Consider the following 18,812-nt stretch of genomic DNA (forward strand, 5'->3'; position numbering starts at 1 on the left):
AAGAGTTTGACACGGGGAGAATGGAAGAAAATACTTCTTAAACATGGGAGGAGAAGAGGTATAGAAGTGTGAAAATGCATGAATTAATGGAGCATGGAGAATAATATGTTTGAATACTGAGGTGCTTTGGAGGAAGTTGCAAAAGATAAAACTGGAAAGGTAGTCTGTGGTTATATTTTACAGGACATTCTGGGAAATTAATGATCATAGTTTACTTATTCAGAAATATCTTCTACACCTTTGTAATTAAATATAAACTAATTTTTCTATTTTTTGTAGATTTGTGATCAAGTCCAGTTTTCCACAATGCTGAAATCAAATGACTGCTTGTTTACTTTGGATAATTTGTTTTTTGAAAAACCAGATGAAGCTGAAAAGTAAGTCTGCCTTAAAGAATAACTTAGTATATTGTTTTAGAGCTTTTTGATAAGAAATGAGAGACCAACACAATGGTAAGTTAGTTATGTATTTGATAAACATAGAATTCAGATATAAGGGAATAACTGATATATCTTAAATATTATAATTTAGAATATAGACTAGAAACTCTCCTATTAGGTTTTCATTTATTTGCCTTTCTGATTTGTTCAAATTATTTTTGGCCAAGGTCAAAAAGTAGCTGAGGATGAGGAGTGATGGTAATAGAGCCTGTGCATAAATTCCAACTTATTTTATATCCAAATATGCCTAGAAAGCCAATTAATAAGTATAAACTCTATAGGCTTTGGATATTCAGGGAGGATGCAAGCCAAATGTATCAAGCCCACCTGGAATGTGGGGATATATGTTAAGTCAAGCTTACCTGGAGGAAATAACCTATCTACTACTCAGATAAAACACTTGAAAAAACTAACAAAAAGTGCTTTTGCATACAAGCACTATTTGACTCCCCACTCTTATTTCTTCTGTATAAAGGGACCCAAAACTTCTGTTTGGGGCTCGGTTTTTATTAGGACAGGAGTCTGCTGAGTCCGGCCGGGTGAAATAAACCATCTTCCTTCTCAGAGTTCTTGTGTCCTGGCCTTCGATATTGCATACACCCGACTTCTCTGCTACTACAATAGCACATTTTGGAAATAGAAGTTTAGCATTATTTGGAAGCAATTTGGCTAAAAGACAATGTGATAGGCAAATTCAGTACAAGCAGGAAGTAGGGGTGGAAATAAAGATGTGGGACTAAAGAAAATAGGAATAGAGAATACATAGTCTGTTAAATATCAGCTTCTAAAGATTTCCACATGTGAATTTTAAATTTCCCATGTGTTTGTTTGATTGTGTTATCCTATTTTAATGATGCATTGAGTAAATTATATTGTTTATTGCTTCATTCTTTCATTCAAATATTGACTTAAATATTGATTGAATGCTGAAAAGGAAATAAAAAGGATGAAACAAAATTTTACTTAAAAAAATATAGTTGAGGAAATTAAAACACAAGTGGAAAGGTCATTAATAAATACTGTCACAATGTAATTTATCATCTAGACTGGGACCCTTGAAGAGTAAAAGCATGCATCCAGTTGGGGCAATAGGTGTTAATCAGAACTGGCCTAGGTAAATTGGAACATATTATGGCCACCCTTCTAACAATACAAAGTCAAAAATACGTGTAAATCAAATGGTAAGCATTTATTCATGTCATGAAATTTAGATTTGGGGGGATGGTCAACTTGGGCAAACTGATCAAGTCAGGTTTTATGGTAGGGGTGGCAGTCTTCAGGGGCCTTAGAAGATTATGATAATTCTTATAGTCAGACATTTTAAGGCAGAATATCAAACGAGAAAAAGAATGGAAATGGGACAATTCAGAGTACTTATAGGGGATAGTGTGTAGAGAGGTTTTGCTTACATAAAAGATTCACGAGGGGGAAACATTGGGACATAAAATTAGAAAATAAGTTAAGGGTAGATTGTAGAGAATTTTAAATGCCAGAATAAGTATCTTGAATTTGATTCTATTTGTGTTAGAGAGCATTGGGCTGAGTCAACAAACATTTATTGAATGATTTACCTAATTCTATAAAGCACTGTGCAGCTTCTACTGATATAAGTGAAAATAAAAATGAAACCCATAGGTACTTATAATCTAAAGGGGGTATCCAATCTCTTTATTTCCACTATATTATCATGTCTCTTTCTCTACCTGTCTATCATCTGTTTATTATCTAGCTATGCACACACACACACAGACACACACACAAAATACAAGGACTGTGATACATATCATAGGTTTTGAACGAAGGAGTAATATGATGAAAACAATTCAAAGTGTGTAAAATTTATAGAGAAAGCCTGGAGATAGTGAGGCCAGGTAAGAAACTATGTTTTCAACCAGACATAAATTAATTAGAACCTAAATTAGGATAGTGACAGTGGAAAGACAAACGAAATGATGAATTCATAAAACAATATAAAGAAGATGCAAGAAAACCTATTATGTGTCTGAATATAATGGATAAGAAAGATTGGATATACTGTGTTTGTTTTTTGGGTGACTGGAAGAATAATGGTACCACTGGAAAAAAATAGGGAATCATAAGGAAGATTTGATTTTCTGGAGAGGCTAAACAGTAGAGCTATATCTGTGCTTTTTGTAGGGTTATCACCTTTCTTAGATTTTCTGGAGTGGTCTCTGTGCAGAAAAGAGTTAACATAGCAGGTCTAAAATGCTATTCTTGAAAAGTTCTGCCTGTAAGATTTGCTCTTGGCTGGAGTCTGGGAATTTAGATTTTGGGAGGGTTCCCACCATTAACTGATAAGAGTGGGTTACTGTGCCTAAACTGTTTATGCAAACAATATGGTTTATGCTGAACATCTGCTTTCCTTTTGGGAATCTGAAATTTGGGTATGTGCCAGACTAAGGCTGCCCACATCATTAGCCCTCCAATAAAAACTCTGGGCAATGAGCATCTAATGAGCTTCCCGGGTTTGCAGCATTTCACATGTGTTGTCAGAACTTGCTGCTGGGGAGAATGATGTCCTGTGTGACTCCACTGGGAGAGAATCCTTGGAAATTTGTGCCAGGAATTCCCCAAATTTGCCCCATGCACCTTTTTGTTTGACTGATTTTGTACTCTGTCCTTTTGCTGTAATAAATCATAGCTGTGAGGACAACTCTATGCTGAGTCCTGTGGGTCTTCCTAGCGAATCATTGAACCTGAGGGGACCTTCTGACATAGTCCCAAATTTCAAATACTTTGGCCTATTATCAAACCATATATCAGGCATGTTAGATGATTTGTTGTAGATTTTTTATTTGGAAAAAATGGGCACAATAGCAATGTGATAGATGCTATGAGAGGCAGAAAAGTAAAACACTGAGTCACTTCCAGGAGTTTAAAATTCTAAATGAGGAGATAAGAAGAAATCATAAAATCTTTTGAGAATTGGCATAGGCTCTATAGGTTCTCCTCAACTTTATTTTCTGTCACCTAACACCTCTCTTCTTGGTCTAATAAAGGACAAATCATCTTCAATTAGAAAAGAACCTTAAAGGAGAGTATGTTATTAGGATCACAGCTGAAAGATAAAGAGGGGTAGTTAAATGTCCAAAAGGGTGGCAGAAATCTCATCAATTGCTGTAGGTTTATAAAGGGATTATCAGTTCAACTGGTTTCTTAGATTTTTTGTGGTTTGTAGATGGTTCTGGACCAAGATTATTTGCGTTTAAGACATCAATTTGTAGTAATGCTGTAGGAATATTCTAGAAAACCAGTAATGGTGTCATTTACACATTGATGATCTGTCTTATTTGTGAGGTGTGTCATAAGAAATTTGTAAAGTTTGAGTATGATTTACTACCTTTTTTTTTCTGCATTGGAGCATAGTTAAGATTCCTGTCACTAGAGTGGAGAAAAGGAGTTGGAGTTAAAGCTGTCATCTAGGTTGTCTCTCTCATAGAGCGATGTCATCAATCCTATGGTACACAAGGAAAAAAGAATTGAGAATGCTGCTATATAGGGATAGATCAAAGTAGTAACAGAAAGTTAGTTTACAGGATGTTTAAGAGTCTAATTAATGTTTAATTAACAAATATGTAATTTCTAATGTTATATTTTTCATTAATTTATATATTCACATTTTGTATTTTATATAGCTATCCAGGCAATGAAAAATCATTGGATTGGTTTCTCCCACCTGCTCCATTGATTGCAGAAATTCCAGATACTCAGGTGTTGGAGGAGGAAGTAGAAAATAAAAAACTGTTAGGTAAATTATCACATATTTGTTGTGAAGCCCAACTCATGTAGCTCATGTCAATGTAAAAGAATGTAGTAGCACAGTAAGATATTAATACCTTTATTTTAATATAATAAAATGAAAGAGAATTCTGTTACTCAAAACAGCACCCAACAAATCTTAAAATCTAAAGTAGTTTCCCTTTCCATACATGAACTCTCACATACCTATTCTGATTATTATTCTGTGAATTTTTTTCTACTTACCATTATAATTCTGCTACTGCTGTTTAGTTTTGGCCCTACCCTGTGCAAAAGGCAAAAAAGATGCTCTGGTGTAGGCCCATATACCTGAAATATATTGAGTAAAAAAAGTAAGGTACAGAAGATTATGTGTAGTTTGATATCATTTTTATAAATCTCAAAAACATACACACCGAAACAATATGATGTGATGTGCTATTATTGGTAAGATTTTAATGTTTAAATTGGGTGGTATATGGGTGTACATTTTATTAAACTTCATAATTTACTTATGTTTTATAAATAAATATACATATTATAAACACTTGTATGTATCAAATAATACATAGTTTGCATATGTATACATATATATACAAATTTAAGCCCTAATGAGGTCTCCATACTCCTCCCAAATATCCCAAAGATGCTTGTAAAAGTCTCTGTAGAGATAAAAATTGTTACCTTGATGAAAGCATTCCTTTATCTTGATTTTAGAAGCAAGATTACAAAGTTTAACAGTGGCATATCATATATTGTAATAATGAATCATATTCAGTAACATTTTATATGATTGGTCATTGTATTTCCTCCCCATGTCTCTCTCATCTGTGTGTTTTTGCTTGTTGTTTGTGCTTGTTATCTGCTCATTGTTTGTCTTCTTTAGAAGGCACTGGGAACCAAACCCTATACTTCCCACGTGGGACGTGGGTGCTCATCTGCTTGAGCCACATCTACTCCCTTGGTCACTGTATTTTTGTGCATGAATTATATATATAAACTTAAAAAATATCATAATTGTATATTGTATCATTTGTGATAGATAAAATATGGTCAATTTTTTGTGGGTCAGGAATTAAACCTATTTTATACCATAGGTTTTATGTAAATTTCATATTGAATTTCAAAAATTCTAAATTAACTTTTGAGTATCCTCCAGTGATGTAATATGCCCTAAGAGTAACAACCACTTGCATTTCAAAACTATTCATGGCATTACAGAATATCATACTATTAAATTAATACTTTTAATTTTATTTTCATATTTAATTTGGAGAATCTTGAAATTTTTTGTTAAAATTTTCATCATTATTTTGAGAACTGGTTTTCTTGGAAAACATTATAATTAACATATTCATTTTTTTGTAGATCAGGAAAAGAGACCAAAAAATTTAACATCAAGTTTAAAACTAACTAATGAAGATGCAAATTATTTTTCACCACCACAAAAGTTCCAGTTTGCTCTTCCTGCTAATAAATATGAAGAAAATGATCTAAATTTAGAAGGGACAAATAATGATGACTTATCACATGTTGCTGGCAAGCTGACATATGGTTCTTCTCAGAAATATAAAAATCAAATTTGCACTGAGATAATACCTGGGAAGAATGTCCCTGATGACACAAAATTAGTTAATTTTGCTGAAAATAAAGGAGAAAGCATATCAACATTTCGGAAAAGGTAATTAATTAAATGAAAAAATAATGTTCAATAAATGAAGTTGAATATTTATGTTTACGTACAAAAGTATGAAATGTGGCAGAATCTTATTGAGAAAAGTGTTAACAACAAATTGAATTTTCTGTGTGCCAGACACTATGCGGGCTAGCTCTGGTGTTCTAGTTTTGGAGGTTTTTGCCTTGATGGTGGTTATAATTTAATGGGGAAAGACAGAAAGTAAATAACTAAAAATAATTGATGAATTACTTTAGAGTATGAGAATAATTTTGATGAAGTATATTGTTAGAGCAGAGGTTCTCATGTGTTTTTTGTTGTCAGGACCCCTTAACACTTAAAAATTATTGAGGATTCCCAAAGAGCTTTTGTTTATGTGAATTCTACCTATTGATATTTAACCATATTAGAAATTAAAACTGAGAAATTAAAAAATATTTATTTACTAATTCATTATAAAATATAATAATAAGCCCATTACATGTTAACATAAAGAAGGTCTTTTATGAAAAATAACCATATTTTCTAAAACAGTAGTTTAGTAAGAAGAGTGGCATTGTTTTGTATTTTTGCAAATGTCTATAATGTCTAGCTTAATAGAAGACGCCTGGATTTTCATATTTGCTTTTGCATTCAGTCTGTTGGTCTATTGTGATATGACATGTAGCCTCTGGAAAACTCCATGTATGCTCATGAGAGAATGAGAGAGAAAAAGACAAAATAATGCTTTGATAGTATTATGTAAATAGTTTTGATGTCATGGACTCTCTGAAGGAGTCCGTGGACTGTCTTTTGAGAACTACTATGTAACAGCATATATAGTGTGGGACCTGTTATACTCTGGGGAGTCAGGGAAGGCTTTCCTGAGAAGGTGGTATTTAAGCTTAATCTTAAAAAGGAATAGAATTAAGCTTAGTGAAAATAAAAAGGGAGAATGTTCCAGGCTGAAGGAATAATATATGCAAAATTCCTGAGGTAGCAAAGAGCATGGCATTTTCTTAGAAAAGTTTCTTTAATTTTAAATTACAGAGAATGGTGGGAGGGGCCAAGTTATTCAGCCTTGTAGGCTATTTTGACATTTTGTGCTTTATCTTAAGGCATTATTTCTTAAACCGTGCCTGTCTTCCTGGTTGCTGAAGGATGGTAATGCCTTTCACGATATAGAGAACTTTTGAAGGAAGAAGAGGTTTAGGGGAAGGTAATGAGTACAGATTTGGACATGTTGATTTTTTTTTTTTATTAAAATTATTTATTTTTAAAAATTACATTCAAAAAATATGAGGTCCCAATCAACCCCACCGCCCCCACCCCCCACTCCCCCCACAGCAACACTCTTTCCCATCATCGTGACACATCCATTGCACCCGGTAAGTACATCTCTGAACATCACTGCACCCCGTAGTCAATGGTCCACATTATAGCCCACACTCTCCCACGTTCCATCCAGTGGGCCCTGGGGGGATCTACAATGTCCCGTAATTGTCCGTGAAGCACCACCCAGGACAACTCCACGTCCCGAAAACGCCTCCACATCTCATCTCTTCCTCCCATTCCCCAAACCCAGCAGCCACCATGGCTACCCTTCCCACACCCATTCCACATTTTCTCTGTGGACATTGGATTGGTTGTGTCCATTGCACATCTATGTCAAGTGGGGGCTTAGATTCCACATGGATAGTGAATGCACTCCTTCTGCTTTCAGTTGTAGACACTCTAGGCTCCATGGTGTGGTGATTGACTTTCTTCAACTCCATGTTAGCTGAGTGGGGTAAGTCCAATAAATCAAAGTGTAGGAGCTGAAGTCTGTTGAGGCTCTGGGCCTGGGTGTCTTATTATCAGTCCAGAGATTCAAATCCCCTAAATATATCTTAAACCCCAGCACCAACTACAATTCCAATAAAGTAGCATGCAAGTCTTGTGAGAAGAGATCCCCTCTGAGTCCAATTCCATCATGCAGAAACACCAGCTCCAAAGAAGGGCCATCTGCCATGGCAGTGAACCCCATCTGCCATGACCAGAGAACCCGTGGGTCTCTTTATCCCTCAAAAGAACCAATACCTGGGGTTGTATCTACTTTATCTGTCTCTTAGACTCTGCTCAGTTGTGCATAAGGGCATTCCTTCTGACAACCTCCAGACTCTTTTTTAGAGACTCATAGCCTTATAATCTCATTTCTCCTTTCCATTTCCCCCTTAAATTAGGTCAGACAGCATTTTGAAGTCATGTTATTATATGTAGACAGGGATATTCTGCTGATCCGTATTGAACCTTTAATTCAAGGTCATTTTCTAGTTGCATCTTCAGCTGGTATGTGGTAGTGATCCCTTGGTGCCAGGGAGGCTCCTCCCCGGGTGTCATGTCCCATGCTGGGGGGAATGCACTGCATCTACATGCAGAGTTTGGCTGTGAGAGTGGCCACATTTGAGTAACATGAAGGCTGTCAGGAGGAAACTCCCAGGCACAGTGCTACTCTAGGCCTTGTTCTTATTGCAGGTGTATAAGCTCAAAAGCATAGCCATTAGTATCAGGAGCCCACTGTTGGGCCCTCCTTCCTTCCTGGTTCTTGCCGTTGCACCTGGGGGACTGCCGCTGCTCCCCCAGGGTCCACGACAGTGACCCCCCGGCCAGGGGCCCAGTACCCCCCCCCCGCTGTGGTTTTTAATTGTTTCCACTATGAGTATATCTAGACATTACTATATACCCTGGGCATATGCCCTGTATAACTCCCTGTCAGCCATATATATCCTGTCAATAACATCCTATATCAGTATTCCTCCGCTGCCATTGTTAACCACTCTGTGATCCAAAACTTCCTGTAAAGTGAATCCCAACATAATGTCAGCTTCACAAGAGTCTTAGATCACCGAAATTCATATATACAATATACAGTACTTCCCCAGATCCACCATAAAACCTTTTCCCTTCCACAGCGATAATCTTTTAGCTTATTCATATCATATTTCCTGAAACTGATGTACAGATTCCGAGACAATAGCTTTCAAACAAGGTGACATCTGTGCTTACTATGTGGTCCATACTTTAGATTGTACAGTTTTCTAAATTTTTTAGTTATCCTATGTTTTGCCTTATGGTTTACATTATTAGTCTGTTGTCCCCTATATGTTTTTGGTGTAATATTACATGTTTTATATTCATCCTCGTGTACTCTCACAGAACTCTCTTGCCCCCATATTTACCTTGGTTCCATCTATTCCACATCCATTTTCCCCTCCCCTTGGGGCCCACAACACCAGCCAATCTCCATTTACCAAGAAGCCATGTCCAGAGATACTTGCAGCAGTATTCAGGACCTGACTTTCTCAACTGCCCTAATGCCCTGGGAGCCATCCTTTCTCACGAGAGATACAGTTCTCTCTATTTGATGGCATTAGTCCTCCCCAGGATGTGGGTTCACCCCAACTCTCACTTCTTGGGTCTCTTCCCAATGGTACAACCCACCTTGGCAAAATGAGCCTTCAGCTATTCCCCTGAAGTCTGTCCCGCATCAGACCATACCCCCTGAGCATCCTAAACAGGTAACCCTCCTACTTATACTTTGATACGATTTTCTCAACATTTTGTTCTCAACGAACACCTGACACTCTCCCATATTCGTATGTTGCCCCTCCCTCCCCCCAATTTTTGGACAATATTACCCCTCTTCCCATCCCCAGCCCCCCTCAAACCCACAAAGCCCCACCCGAAGGCAACCCCTTGCCCCCATTTTGTCCCTTCTTTGTGCTCATACTTACCGCCAGCTCATCACAGATTCCACCCCTGCAGATGTTAACTCACATCCTTCCTCCACCCCCTGATTTCCTGTAAGCCTCTTTTCCAGACTCTAGCTCTCTGAGGCAGTTTGCTTATTTCATATCATTGAGGTCAGGACATGTTGATTTTAGGTACTTATAATCGTCCAGATAGAAACTGGACATGTGGGTTCAGGATTCAGAAGAGTTCTAGCTTGATAGTTTATTTGTTCTCTGTGACATAGGAGATAAGGTAATCTGTGGAGTGTAAGAGGAAAAGTGGGGATATTGAGCAACTCTGAGAATGAAGCAAACTGCAGAGAATGGGAAAGTAATCTAATTAAAATAATGGTAGAATTGCTAGACATTGTAAAGGGCCCAGAGTAAGTTGGTGGCTATACATTTTTAAATAATAGCTTTATTGAATATAATTCACATACCATAAAATCATCCTTTAAATTTTATAATCCATTGGTTTTTAGTAACCATCATCACTTTCTAACTTTCAAACATTTTCATCACTCCAGAAAGAAACCAAAGAAACCCCAGAAAGTACCTAAGTACTCCCCATTCCTTCCTTCCCCCAACCCCTGACAACCACTAATCTACTTTCTGTTTCTATGGATTTGCCTATTTTGGACATTTCTTATAAATGGAATCATATAATATCTGGCCTTTTGTGACTGGCTTCTTTCACTGAGCATAATGTTTTCAAGGTTCATCCATGTTGTATTATTTATTTGTGCTTCATTTTTATGTCTGAATAACATTCCATTGAATGAATATGCAACATTTTGCATATTCATTCATTCTTTCATGGATTTAAGGGTTGTTTTTACTTTTTGGCTCTTATGAATAATGCTGCTATGAACATTTGTGTATAAAGTTTTCTGCAGATATAATATTTTCAGTTCTTAGATATATGCCTAGAAATGGAATTGCTCAGTCATATGGTAACTCTATGTTTAACCTTTTGAAGAACTGCCAAACTATTTCCCAAAATGCCTGTACTACTTTATAATCCCACCAGCAATATGTGAGGGTTCCAGTTTCTCTACATCTTTGATGTACCTTATTATAGCTTATTATAGCTTATCTTTTTGGTTGTAGCCATGTAAGTGGGTGGAAATTGACATCTCATTTTATTTTTTAAAAATTCTTATTGTGGTAACATGTACAACACAGTTTCTCATTTTAACTACTTTCATATGTACAGATCAGTGATATTACTTATATTCACTATATTGTTCTACCTTCATCACCATCTATTACCAAAACTTTTCATCACCCCAGACACTCTGTACCCATTAAGGAATACCCATTAAGCAATAACTCCCTATACTTACCCATGCCACCACCAGGGTAGGTATTTCATGTAAATGAAATTGTACATTTGCTCTTTTGTATCTGGCTTATTTCACTCAACATAAGCCATTTTATCCATGTTGTAGCATGTATCAGAATCATTGTGGTTTTGGGTGACATTTCCCTTCTGACTAAAGATATCCTACAAATTTTCATATGGTTATTAGTCATTTGTATAACTACTTTGAAGTACTGCCTACTCAAAACTTTTACCTGCTTTTTAATTTTTTTAGGTATATTGTTGACTATGTTTTTCTTTATATTTATTGTAACAGTTTTTTATATATTTTTTGGATAAAATTCCCTGATAGCTATGACTTACAAATAGTTTCTACCATTTATTTGGTTGTTTTTTTCCCCATTTTTTTATGGTATCCTTTGTAGTGCAAGAGTTTTTAATTTAGATGAAGTCCAATTTATTTTTTTTTTTTTCTTTTGTTGCTTGTATTTTGGGTATCATATCTAGGAAACCATTGCCTAATCCAAGGTCACAAATATTTACTCCTACATTTTGTTCTAAGAGTTTTTATAATTTTAGCACTTACATCTATGTCTGTGATCCATTTTGAGTTACCTTTTTTTTAAAATTTATTTTTTATTTATTTATTCCCCTTCCCCCCCGACTGTTTGCGCTTGCTGGTGTCTGCTCTGTTTCTATTCATTGTGTGCTCTCTGTATTGCTTGTCATCTTTTTAGGAGGTACTGGGAACTGAACCCAGGATCTCCCATGTGAAGGGAGGTTCCCAGTTGCTTGAGCCACATCTGTTCCCTGCTTGTTGTGTGTCTCTTTGTGTTTCCTCCTTGTGTCTCCTTGTTGCATCATTTCATTGCATCATCTCATTGTGTCAACTTGCTATGCCAGCCCCTCGCATTAGCTTGCTCATCTTCTTTAGGAGGCATTGGGAACTGAACCTGGGACCTCCCATGTGGTAGGTGGGTGCCCAACTGCTTGAGGCACATCTGCTTCCCCATTTTTATTTATTTATTTATTTTTAAAGATTTATTTATTTATTTTTTCCCCTCTCTTCTCCCCCTCTGCCCTGGTTGTCTGTTCTCTGTGTCTATTTGCTGTGTGTTCTTTGTCCGCTTCTGTTGTTGTCAGCGGCACGGGAATCTGTGTTTCTTTTTGTTGCGTCATCTTGTTGTGTCAGCTCTCAGTGTGTGCAGTGCCATTCCTGGACAGGCTACACTTTCTTTTGCGCTGGGTGGCTCTCCTTATGGTGCTTCCCCATTTTTAGTTACTTTTTTTTTTCAGTCTCTCCTCATTTTAAAGTTTAATGGGTTGAAAATATCTAATCAAAGATTACATATAGAACCAAAACTTTTTCATAGTTGAATTTTAAGTTATTCAAAATTATTCAGTAAAATGTATATAGTGCTGCTGATAAAGTTTCATATATGGTATTTTTCTCCCCACCCTTACAGATATTACCTAAAGGTCAGATTCTCTGGGTAACAGAAAAATGACAAATTTTAGAGGTTACTCAGAAGTTTTTCATAACTTTCCCTGATATACTTTTCATATCATTAGATTTCAGAAATCTAACTCCTATTAAGTAATTTAATATATATTTGCTAGAGGTCAAATATGACAGAGGGGATAAAAGAAATATAATGCTTTATAGAAAGTAATTATCTTATACATTCTTTAAAGATGACATAAACAAATTGGGGGACTTTCATAGAAGTAGATTGCATTTTCACATGTGGTACTGTTTACTCAATAGAACATTCACATAAAAATATGAAAACCCTAATTAGGCTAAAGCTAATGGTTTACAAATTTAGAGCATATCTAAAGAGAGACTTTAAAGCAGTTATACTGGCCCATTATAGGTTACTACTTCCTGTTGATATTTAAGTCTCTGTTTCATGTCAAGTTTAAAAATGACATTTTAATATTGCATAGCTTTTAATCCTTATATTTTTATTTCCCTTTAAATTTTAGGGCTCAACAAATATTTGCATTACTTTTTAAATATTTAAGTTACTTTTTATATTGCACCATTTGTTGAAAAGACTCTTCTTTACCCATTGAATGATTGTAGTACCCTTGTCAAAAATCAGTTGGGGATTGTGGGAAGATGGTGATGGACTAACAGGCAGAGCTGAATGCTCTCACAAAAACAACAGAGAAAGAGCTGAAAGCTGTCCAAGGGACCTGCGTTGGGGTTCAGCAGGCCAGGACAATGCTGCAGAACTCCTAGGTGGGTGAGGGACAGAGTAACGAAGAAGCTGAAATGACAAATGTGAGCTACCAAGCCCCCACAGCAGCCAGGAAGGGTTCCTCTCTTGTACTTCCAATTTATTAAGCTGGGGCAAAACCCTTGGCTCACTGGAGCTGACTGAGGGGAACAGACTGCTTCCTTGCTGTCAGCTGTTTCAAGGGAAAAGGGAAGGGAGGTCAGGGTGCTTTTCTTTGGTGAATTCTGTAAGTAGAGCCTGCTTTGAATCTCTCATCTGGAGATGCAACACAGCAACCAGACTGAAATACCTCCGTGGAATGATGCACTGACTAGCGCCATCTGCTCACCAGTCTGGAAATTGCATGGACAAAAACTTCACGCTCTCTGTATCCAAGCCCTGGGAGAAAATATGTGCCCCACTAATGAATTCCTGGCCTGGTTTTGAAAACTTAAGCAGGGCAATTTTTAAAGACAGAATAAATTGAGCCAAATGTCAGAGAAAAGAGAGAAATTGGCCATCAGAGTAAATTCACCAACATATTCAAATGTCTAGACATCAGCAAAAAATTACAATCTATACTAGGAAACAGGAAGAGATGGCCCAGCCAGAGGAACAAACCAAATATCCTGGAGACACAGGTTTTAAGATTAATCAGTAATAATCACAACTCCCAAAATCACTTTAAAGACTTTATAGAAAATATGTTTAACGAAGTAAAGGATATTAAGAAGATACTGGGAGAGCATAAGGAACAGTTTGAAAGCCTGCAAAGAAAAGTAACAGACCTTATGGGAACGAAAGACACTATGGATTAGATTAAAAATACATTAGAGGCACATAGAAGCAGATTTGAATTGCTTGAAGACAGAATTAATGACTTCGAAGGCAGAACATCTGAAATGGAAAAGACAGGAGAACAAAAAGAAGAGAATGGTAAAGATGGAACAGAGTCTCAAGGAATTAAAGGCTAACACGAAATGCAGAACATTCTCATTACTGGTGTCCCAGATGGAGGAGAAAATGGAAAAGAGGCAGAAAAAATATTTGAGGAAGTAATGACTGAAAACTTTCCTACCCTTATGAAGGACATAAATATCAATATTGAAAAAGGGCAGCATACCCCAAACAGAATAAATCTGAATGGACCTACCCCTAAGACATCTACTGTTCAGAATGACACATATCAGAGATAAAAAGAGGATTCTGAAAACAGTAAGAGAAAAGCAAAGCACAACATGTAAGGGAACCTCAATAACATGAATTGCTGACCTCTCATCAGAAACCATGGAGGAGAGAAGAAAGTGCTATGATGTATTTAAGGTATTGAAAGAGAAAAATGGTCAGCCAAGAATTCTGTGTCTTCAAAAATGAAGGTGAGATCAAAGTCCTCACAGATAAACAAAAACAGACTTTCAAGTCTATGCTCTTGCATATTTTGTAACCAGTGTATCACAACAGTGCAAGGTGTTGGTGGAGGGGTGATATGTGAGACTCCTGTATGATGTCATGCATGTTTATTTTGTAAGTTCTCAATTTTTACTGTACACTTATTTATGTTCATGTATGAATGATATACTTCAATAAAAAATATTTTTAAAAACCAATTGGCCTTAAATGTAATAGTTTAATTTTGGACTATCAATTATGTTCCATTGATATGTCTATCCTTATGCCAGTACCAAACTGTCTTTATATTACTCTAGCTTTGTAGTATTTAGAGGAATTGTGAGTCTTTTCTTCTTTCTTCTACTTTGTCCTCCATTTCAAGATTGTTTTGGCTATTCTGGGTCCTTTGCACTTCATATGAATTATATGATAAACTTCTCCATTTCTGCCAAAAAGGCAAATGGAATTTTGATAGGGATTGTATTGAATCTGTAGATATTTGAGGAGAATATTGGCATCTTAACGATATTAAGTTTCCCAAATCATGAAAATGGGACGTCTTTCCATTTATTTAGGTTTTCCTTGTCTTTCAATGATGTTTTGTAGTTTTCAGTGGACAAGTCTTGTACTTCTTTTGTTAAATTTACTCCTAATTATTTTATTCTTTTTTATGTTACTGTAAATTGAATTTTTCTTTTAATTTCTTTTCCAGAGCATTCATTGCTAGTGTACAGAAATAGTTATTTTTGTATATCGTCTTGTATCCTGCAACTTTGCTGATGATGACTATAAATTTTTATATTATTCATCTACTCAACTATTTAAAAAAAAATACTTAGATTAAATGTTACATAAAAAAATATGTGGGATTCCCATATGCCCTGCTCCCAACCTATCCCACATTTTCCCAAATTAATAACATCCTTCACTAGTGATACATTGGTTACAATTGATGAACACATTTTGGAGCATTGCCACTAAATGTGAATTATAGTTTACATTGTAGTTGATACTCTTCCACACAATTTTGTAAATTATAACAAGATATATAATGGCTTGTATCAGTCATTGCAGTATCATTCAGTTCAATTTCCAAGTCCCAAAAATGCCCCCATATTATACCTGTTTTTCCCTCTCCCTCCCCTCAGAACTTCAGTGGTCACTGCCTCCACATCAATGATAAAAGTTCTTCCATTAGTAGAAACACAAGAAGTCTATACTAGACTACCGGTAAGTCTACTCTAGTCCATCCTTCTTTTCCCAATCCTGAGGATTCTGGGATGGTGATGACCACTGCACCTTTAATTGCAAGGGCCTTAGATTCTATGGGGCAGATGAATGGGACTATCTTGCTTGTATACTCTCTCTGTTCCTTGGGATGGTTGTCCATCATCATCTCCTTGTTAGTTGTCCTGGGTGAGTCCAATGAACTGGTGAGTAGGTGTTGCAACTCTGTTGAGATTCTGGGCCCAGCTGGCACATGGACAGCCCAAAGATTTAAGTCTCTTGGACATACACCTATCAACTCTAGAACTAACTATAGGTTCAAATAGAAGGCACAAAGAGCCATATGTAGGAAAACCCACAGCAGAATTCAACTCTGTCATGCTAGGGAGCATAAATTCCCAAGTAGGGCCCACTCGCAAGGCACCTAACTCCTGAGCTGTCTGCCCTGCATATAGTGTCTTGATGTCTCTGATATATGAGGCAATGTTTACTCTGGCAATCAATGCGATCCTGTTGAGATGTGCATAAGTGTGACCTCTGCAATGACCTCCCAACTCACTTTGAAGTCTCTTAGCCATATGAACTCTTTCGCCTTTACCCTTTCCCCCTTTTGGTTAAGGTCTTTTTTCATTTGCAGTGCTATTTGGTGCTTGGTAGTAATCTCACAGTGCCAGGGAGGCTTATCCCCAGGAGTCACGTCCCAGCCAGGGGGGAAGAGAATGTCTTTATAGGCTGAGTTTGGCTTAGAGAGAGGCCACATTTGAGAAACAAGGAGGCTCTCAGGATGTAACTCTTAGGTACCCTACAATACTAGGCTAAGTTTCAATTTCAAAAGTAAATGCTCATAAGTACAGTCATCAATATCAAAGGCCCATCAGTGGTCCATCCTCTTTTACTAGTCACTGCTCCTGTACTCGGGGGATTCTTACTGTCGCCTTAGAGAATATTGCAGAGCTCCCCAGAATGGGAAATGGATATTCTTTTGGTTATTGTGTGAATCTCCACCCACCGTGACAATGCCCTATGAACACTTGAACATATTTATATACCTTATAGGTATGTTCCAGGTGAACCTCCTCCCATGTATCTCCAGTCCCTGACACTCCACACCAATGGTCCTTCCCTGCCACAGTTGTAACCCTTCTGTGAGCCAAAACTTCCTCAAAAATGAAGCTAAGAAAATAACCAAATACAGTTAATAAGAAAATGAAATAATAATCAAAGTTTTAAAAATAACAAAGTACAAAAAAATTTTTTAGAAACTTCAAATAAAAAAATAATTTAAAAAATATTTTTAAAATTTTCATGTCTTTAAGATCTGTAATCTTGTATGTACAGTGACATTTTCTTCTGTTTATTCCCCCAGTATCTTTTTTTTTTTTTTTGTCTTCAAAGAAGCTTTAGGTTACAGAAGAGTTACATACAGAATATAGGAATTCCCATATACCCAACATTCTCCCCATCAGAGGTCTCCAGGATTGAATCCTAGAGGAGAGAAAATGAGGAGAAGATAATACAGACACCATAAACATCAGGGCGGGAGGAGGGGAAGGGGGTAAATAAATAAATAAATCTCTTTTTAAAAAAAATTCATTTCAAACTCCCTGCCTTTAAAGTCACACAGCTAGAAAGTGGAAGAGTTTGGATGTAAACCCAAATTTACCTCCAAAGTCCATACTTTTAACCAATATCATAGCATATAGCAAGGAGTCATCTTATGGCAAAAGTTTTGCCCTTGTCTTTAGTACCATTTTATAATAGGATGCTGCCATATTATCTAAAACTAACCATCTGCCTTTTTTTCCCAAAATGGCTCAACCTAATTTATTTTTTTTAATGTTAAAATACACAGAGTTCTTTTGAAAGTAGTTGCTAGAAAGGGGGGAAAAGTGTTATTACATACAAAGAAAGTAAAGGAGGCCGACTAGCCCAGGAGCGCATGACATGGACAAATACAAAGGCCTCTGTCTCGGCACCCCTTCTCCTTAGTTTGCAAGTCACCATGAACAGTATAAAGAGGTTACAAAGCAGGAAAAGCAAATATAAACAGACAGGAATAGACTTAGCTTCATTTTTACATGCGTCTTTGAGAAGCGTCTGGAGCTCCATTCACATACTCTTGAGATCTCTTTAAAGAGAATTTTTATCTTTCTTAAAATAGTTTTTCCTATTCTACAACAAAGGTGAAAAATTTTAAAGATGGAATGAAATGAAAAAGCTCTTTAACCATCTGCTTTTGAAGTTTCTATTCTCAAAGACAGAACCACTGGCATTGGAGGATGCAACTCTGCAGAACTTGTTACGCATTTCTCTCTGGGTTTTTGAAAGACTGGTTATTTTGTAAATGGAAACATGTCATTAAGATTAAAAGTTAAAAATATTTTTAAAATATTCCATATTTATACTTGCTTGGTTTGGGTTTCATTCCTTACAAAATACTGTATGACTGATACCTACTGTCATTCCCGTTACTTATTTTATAACATGTAAGTGTTGTATTAGGTACCTCAGGGCTACTTTTATTAGGGCTACTGTGAACAAAGCACTGTGATAGATTGTCCTATGACCAGGTGAACATAATAAATTACACCCACAAAGATGGCTTCTCTTTGTTTTCACGAACTTTGTAAAGAAATATTTCTTAATGAGAAGATTTGATCTGCTAATATACTTAACTTCTCTTCCTTTTTAGGGGGCAGGGGGAGAGGGGTGGAGCACATACAATCCTGATTTGATTGACTAGGAAAACTATATATTATCTAGCAGCTTTTGTGAGCCAAATGCAGTTGCTAATATAAACATCTTTCAATTCCTTGCAACTATGGTAATTTATTTCTATAACTTACATAAATCACTTAAGTTAAATTTAACTATTTTTAGGTGAATAGAAGTCTTTCACTGTGACTATATTTAGGGGCTTTTTTTTCTTTCTCTTACATACCTTATTGAATTCAAATGGTACATTAGTTGTCTATTGCTGTGTAACAAATTACCCCAAAACTTAGTGGCTTAAAACAACAATAA

At 36.3% G+C, this 18,812-nt stretch overlaps 1 protein-coding gene across 3 annotated transcripts in view; it reads left to right on the top strand.

The window, feature by feature from the left end:
• The first annotated feature begins 306 nt into the window (after positions 1-306).
• HFM1 (helicase for meiosis 1) overlaps positions 307-18,812 on the top strand; it is a 164,493-nt gene continuing 145,987 nt past the window's right edge. For all 3 annotated transcript variants that reach the window (XM_058303180.1, XM_058303181.1, XM_058303182.1), the window contains exons 1-3: positions 307-377; positions 4,097-4,209; positions 5,568-5,880. In XM_058303180.1, the coding sequence (XP_058159163.1) occupies positions 307-377; positions 4,097-4,209; positions 5,568-5,880 (497 nt within the window). The remainder of the gene's footprint in view (positions 378-4,096; positions 4,210-5,567; positions 5,881-18,812) is intronic.

The sequence above is a fragment of the Dasypus novemcinctus genome, chromosome 9 (genome assembly GCF_030445035.2).
Source record: "Dasypus novemcinctus isolate mDasNov1 chromosome 9, mDasNov1.1.hap2, whole genome shotgun sequence".
NCBI classification, from domain to species: domain Eukaryota; kingdom Metazoa; phylum Chordata; class Mammalia; order Cingulata; family Dasypodidae; genus Dasypus; species Dasypus novemcinctus.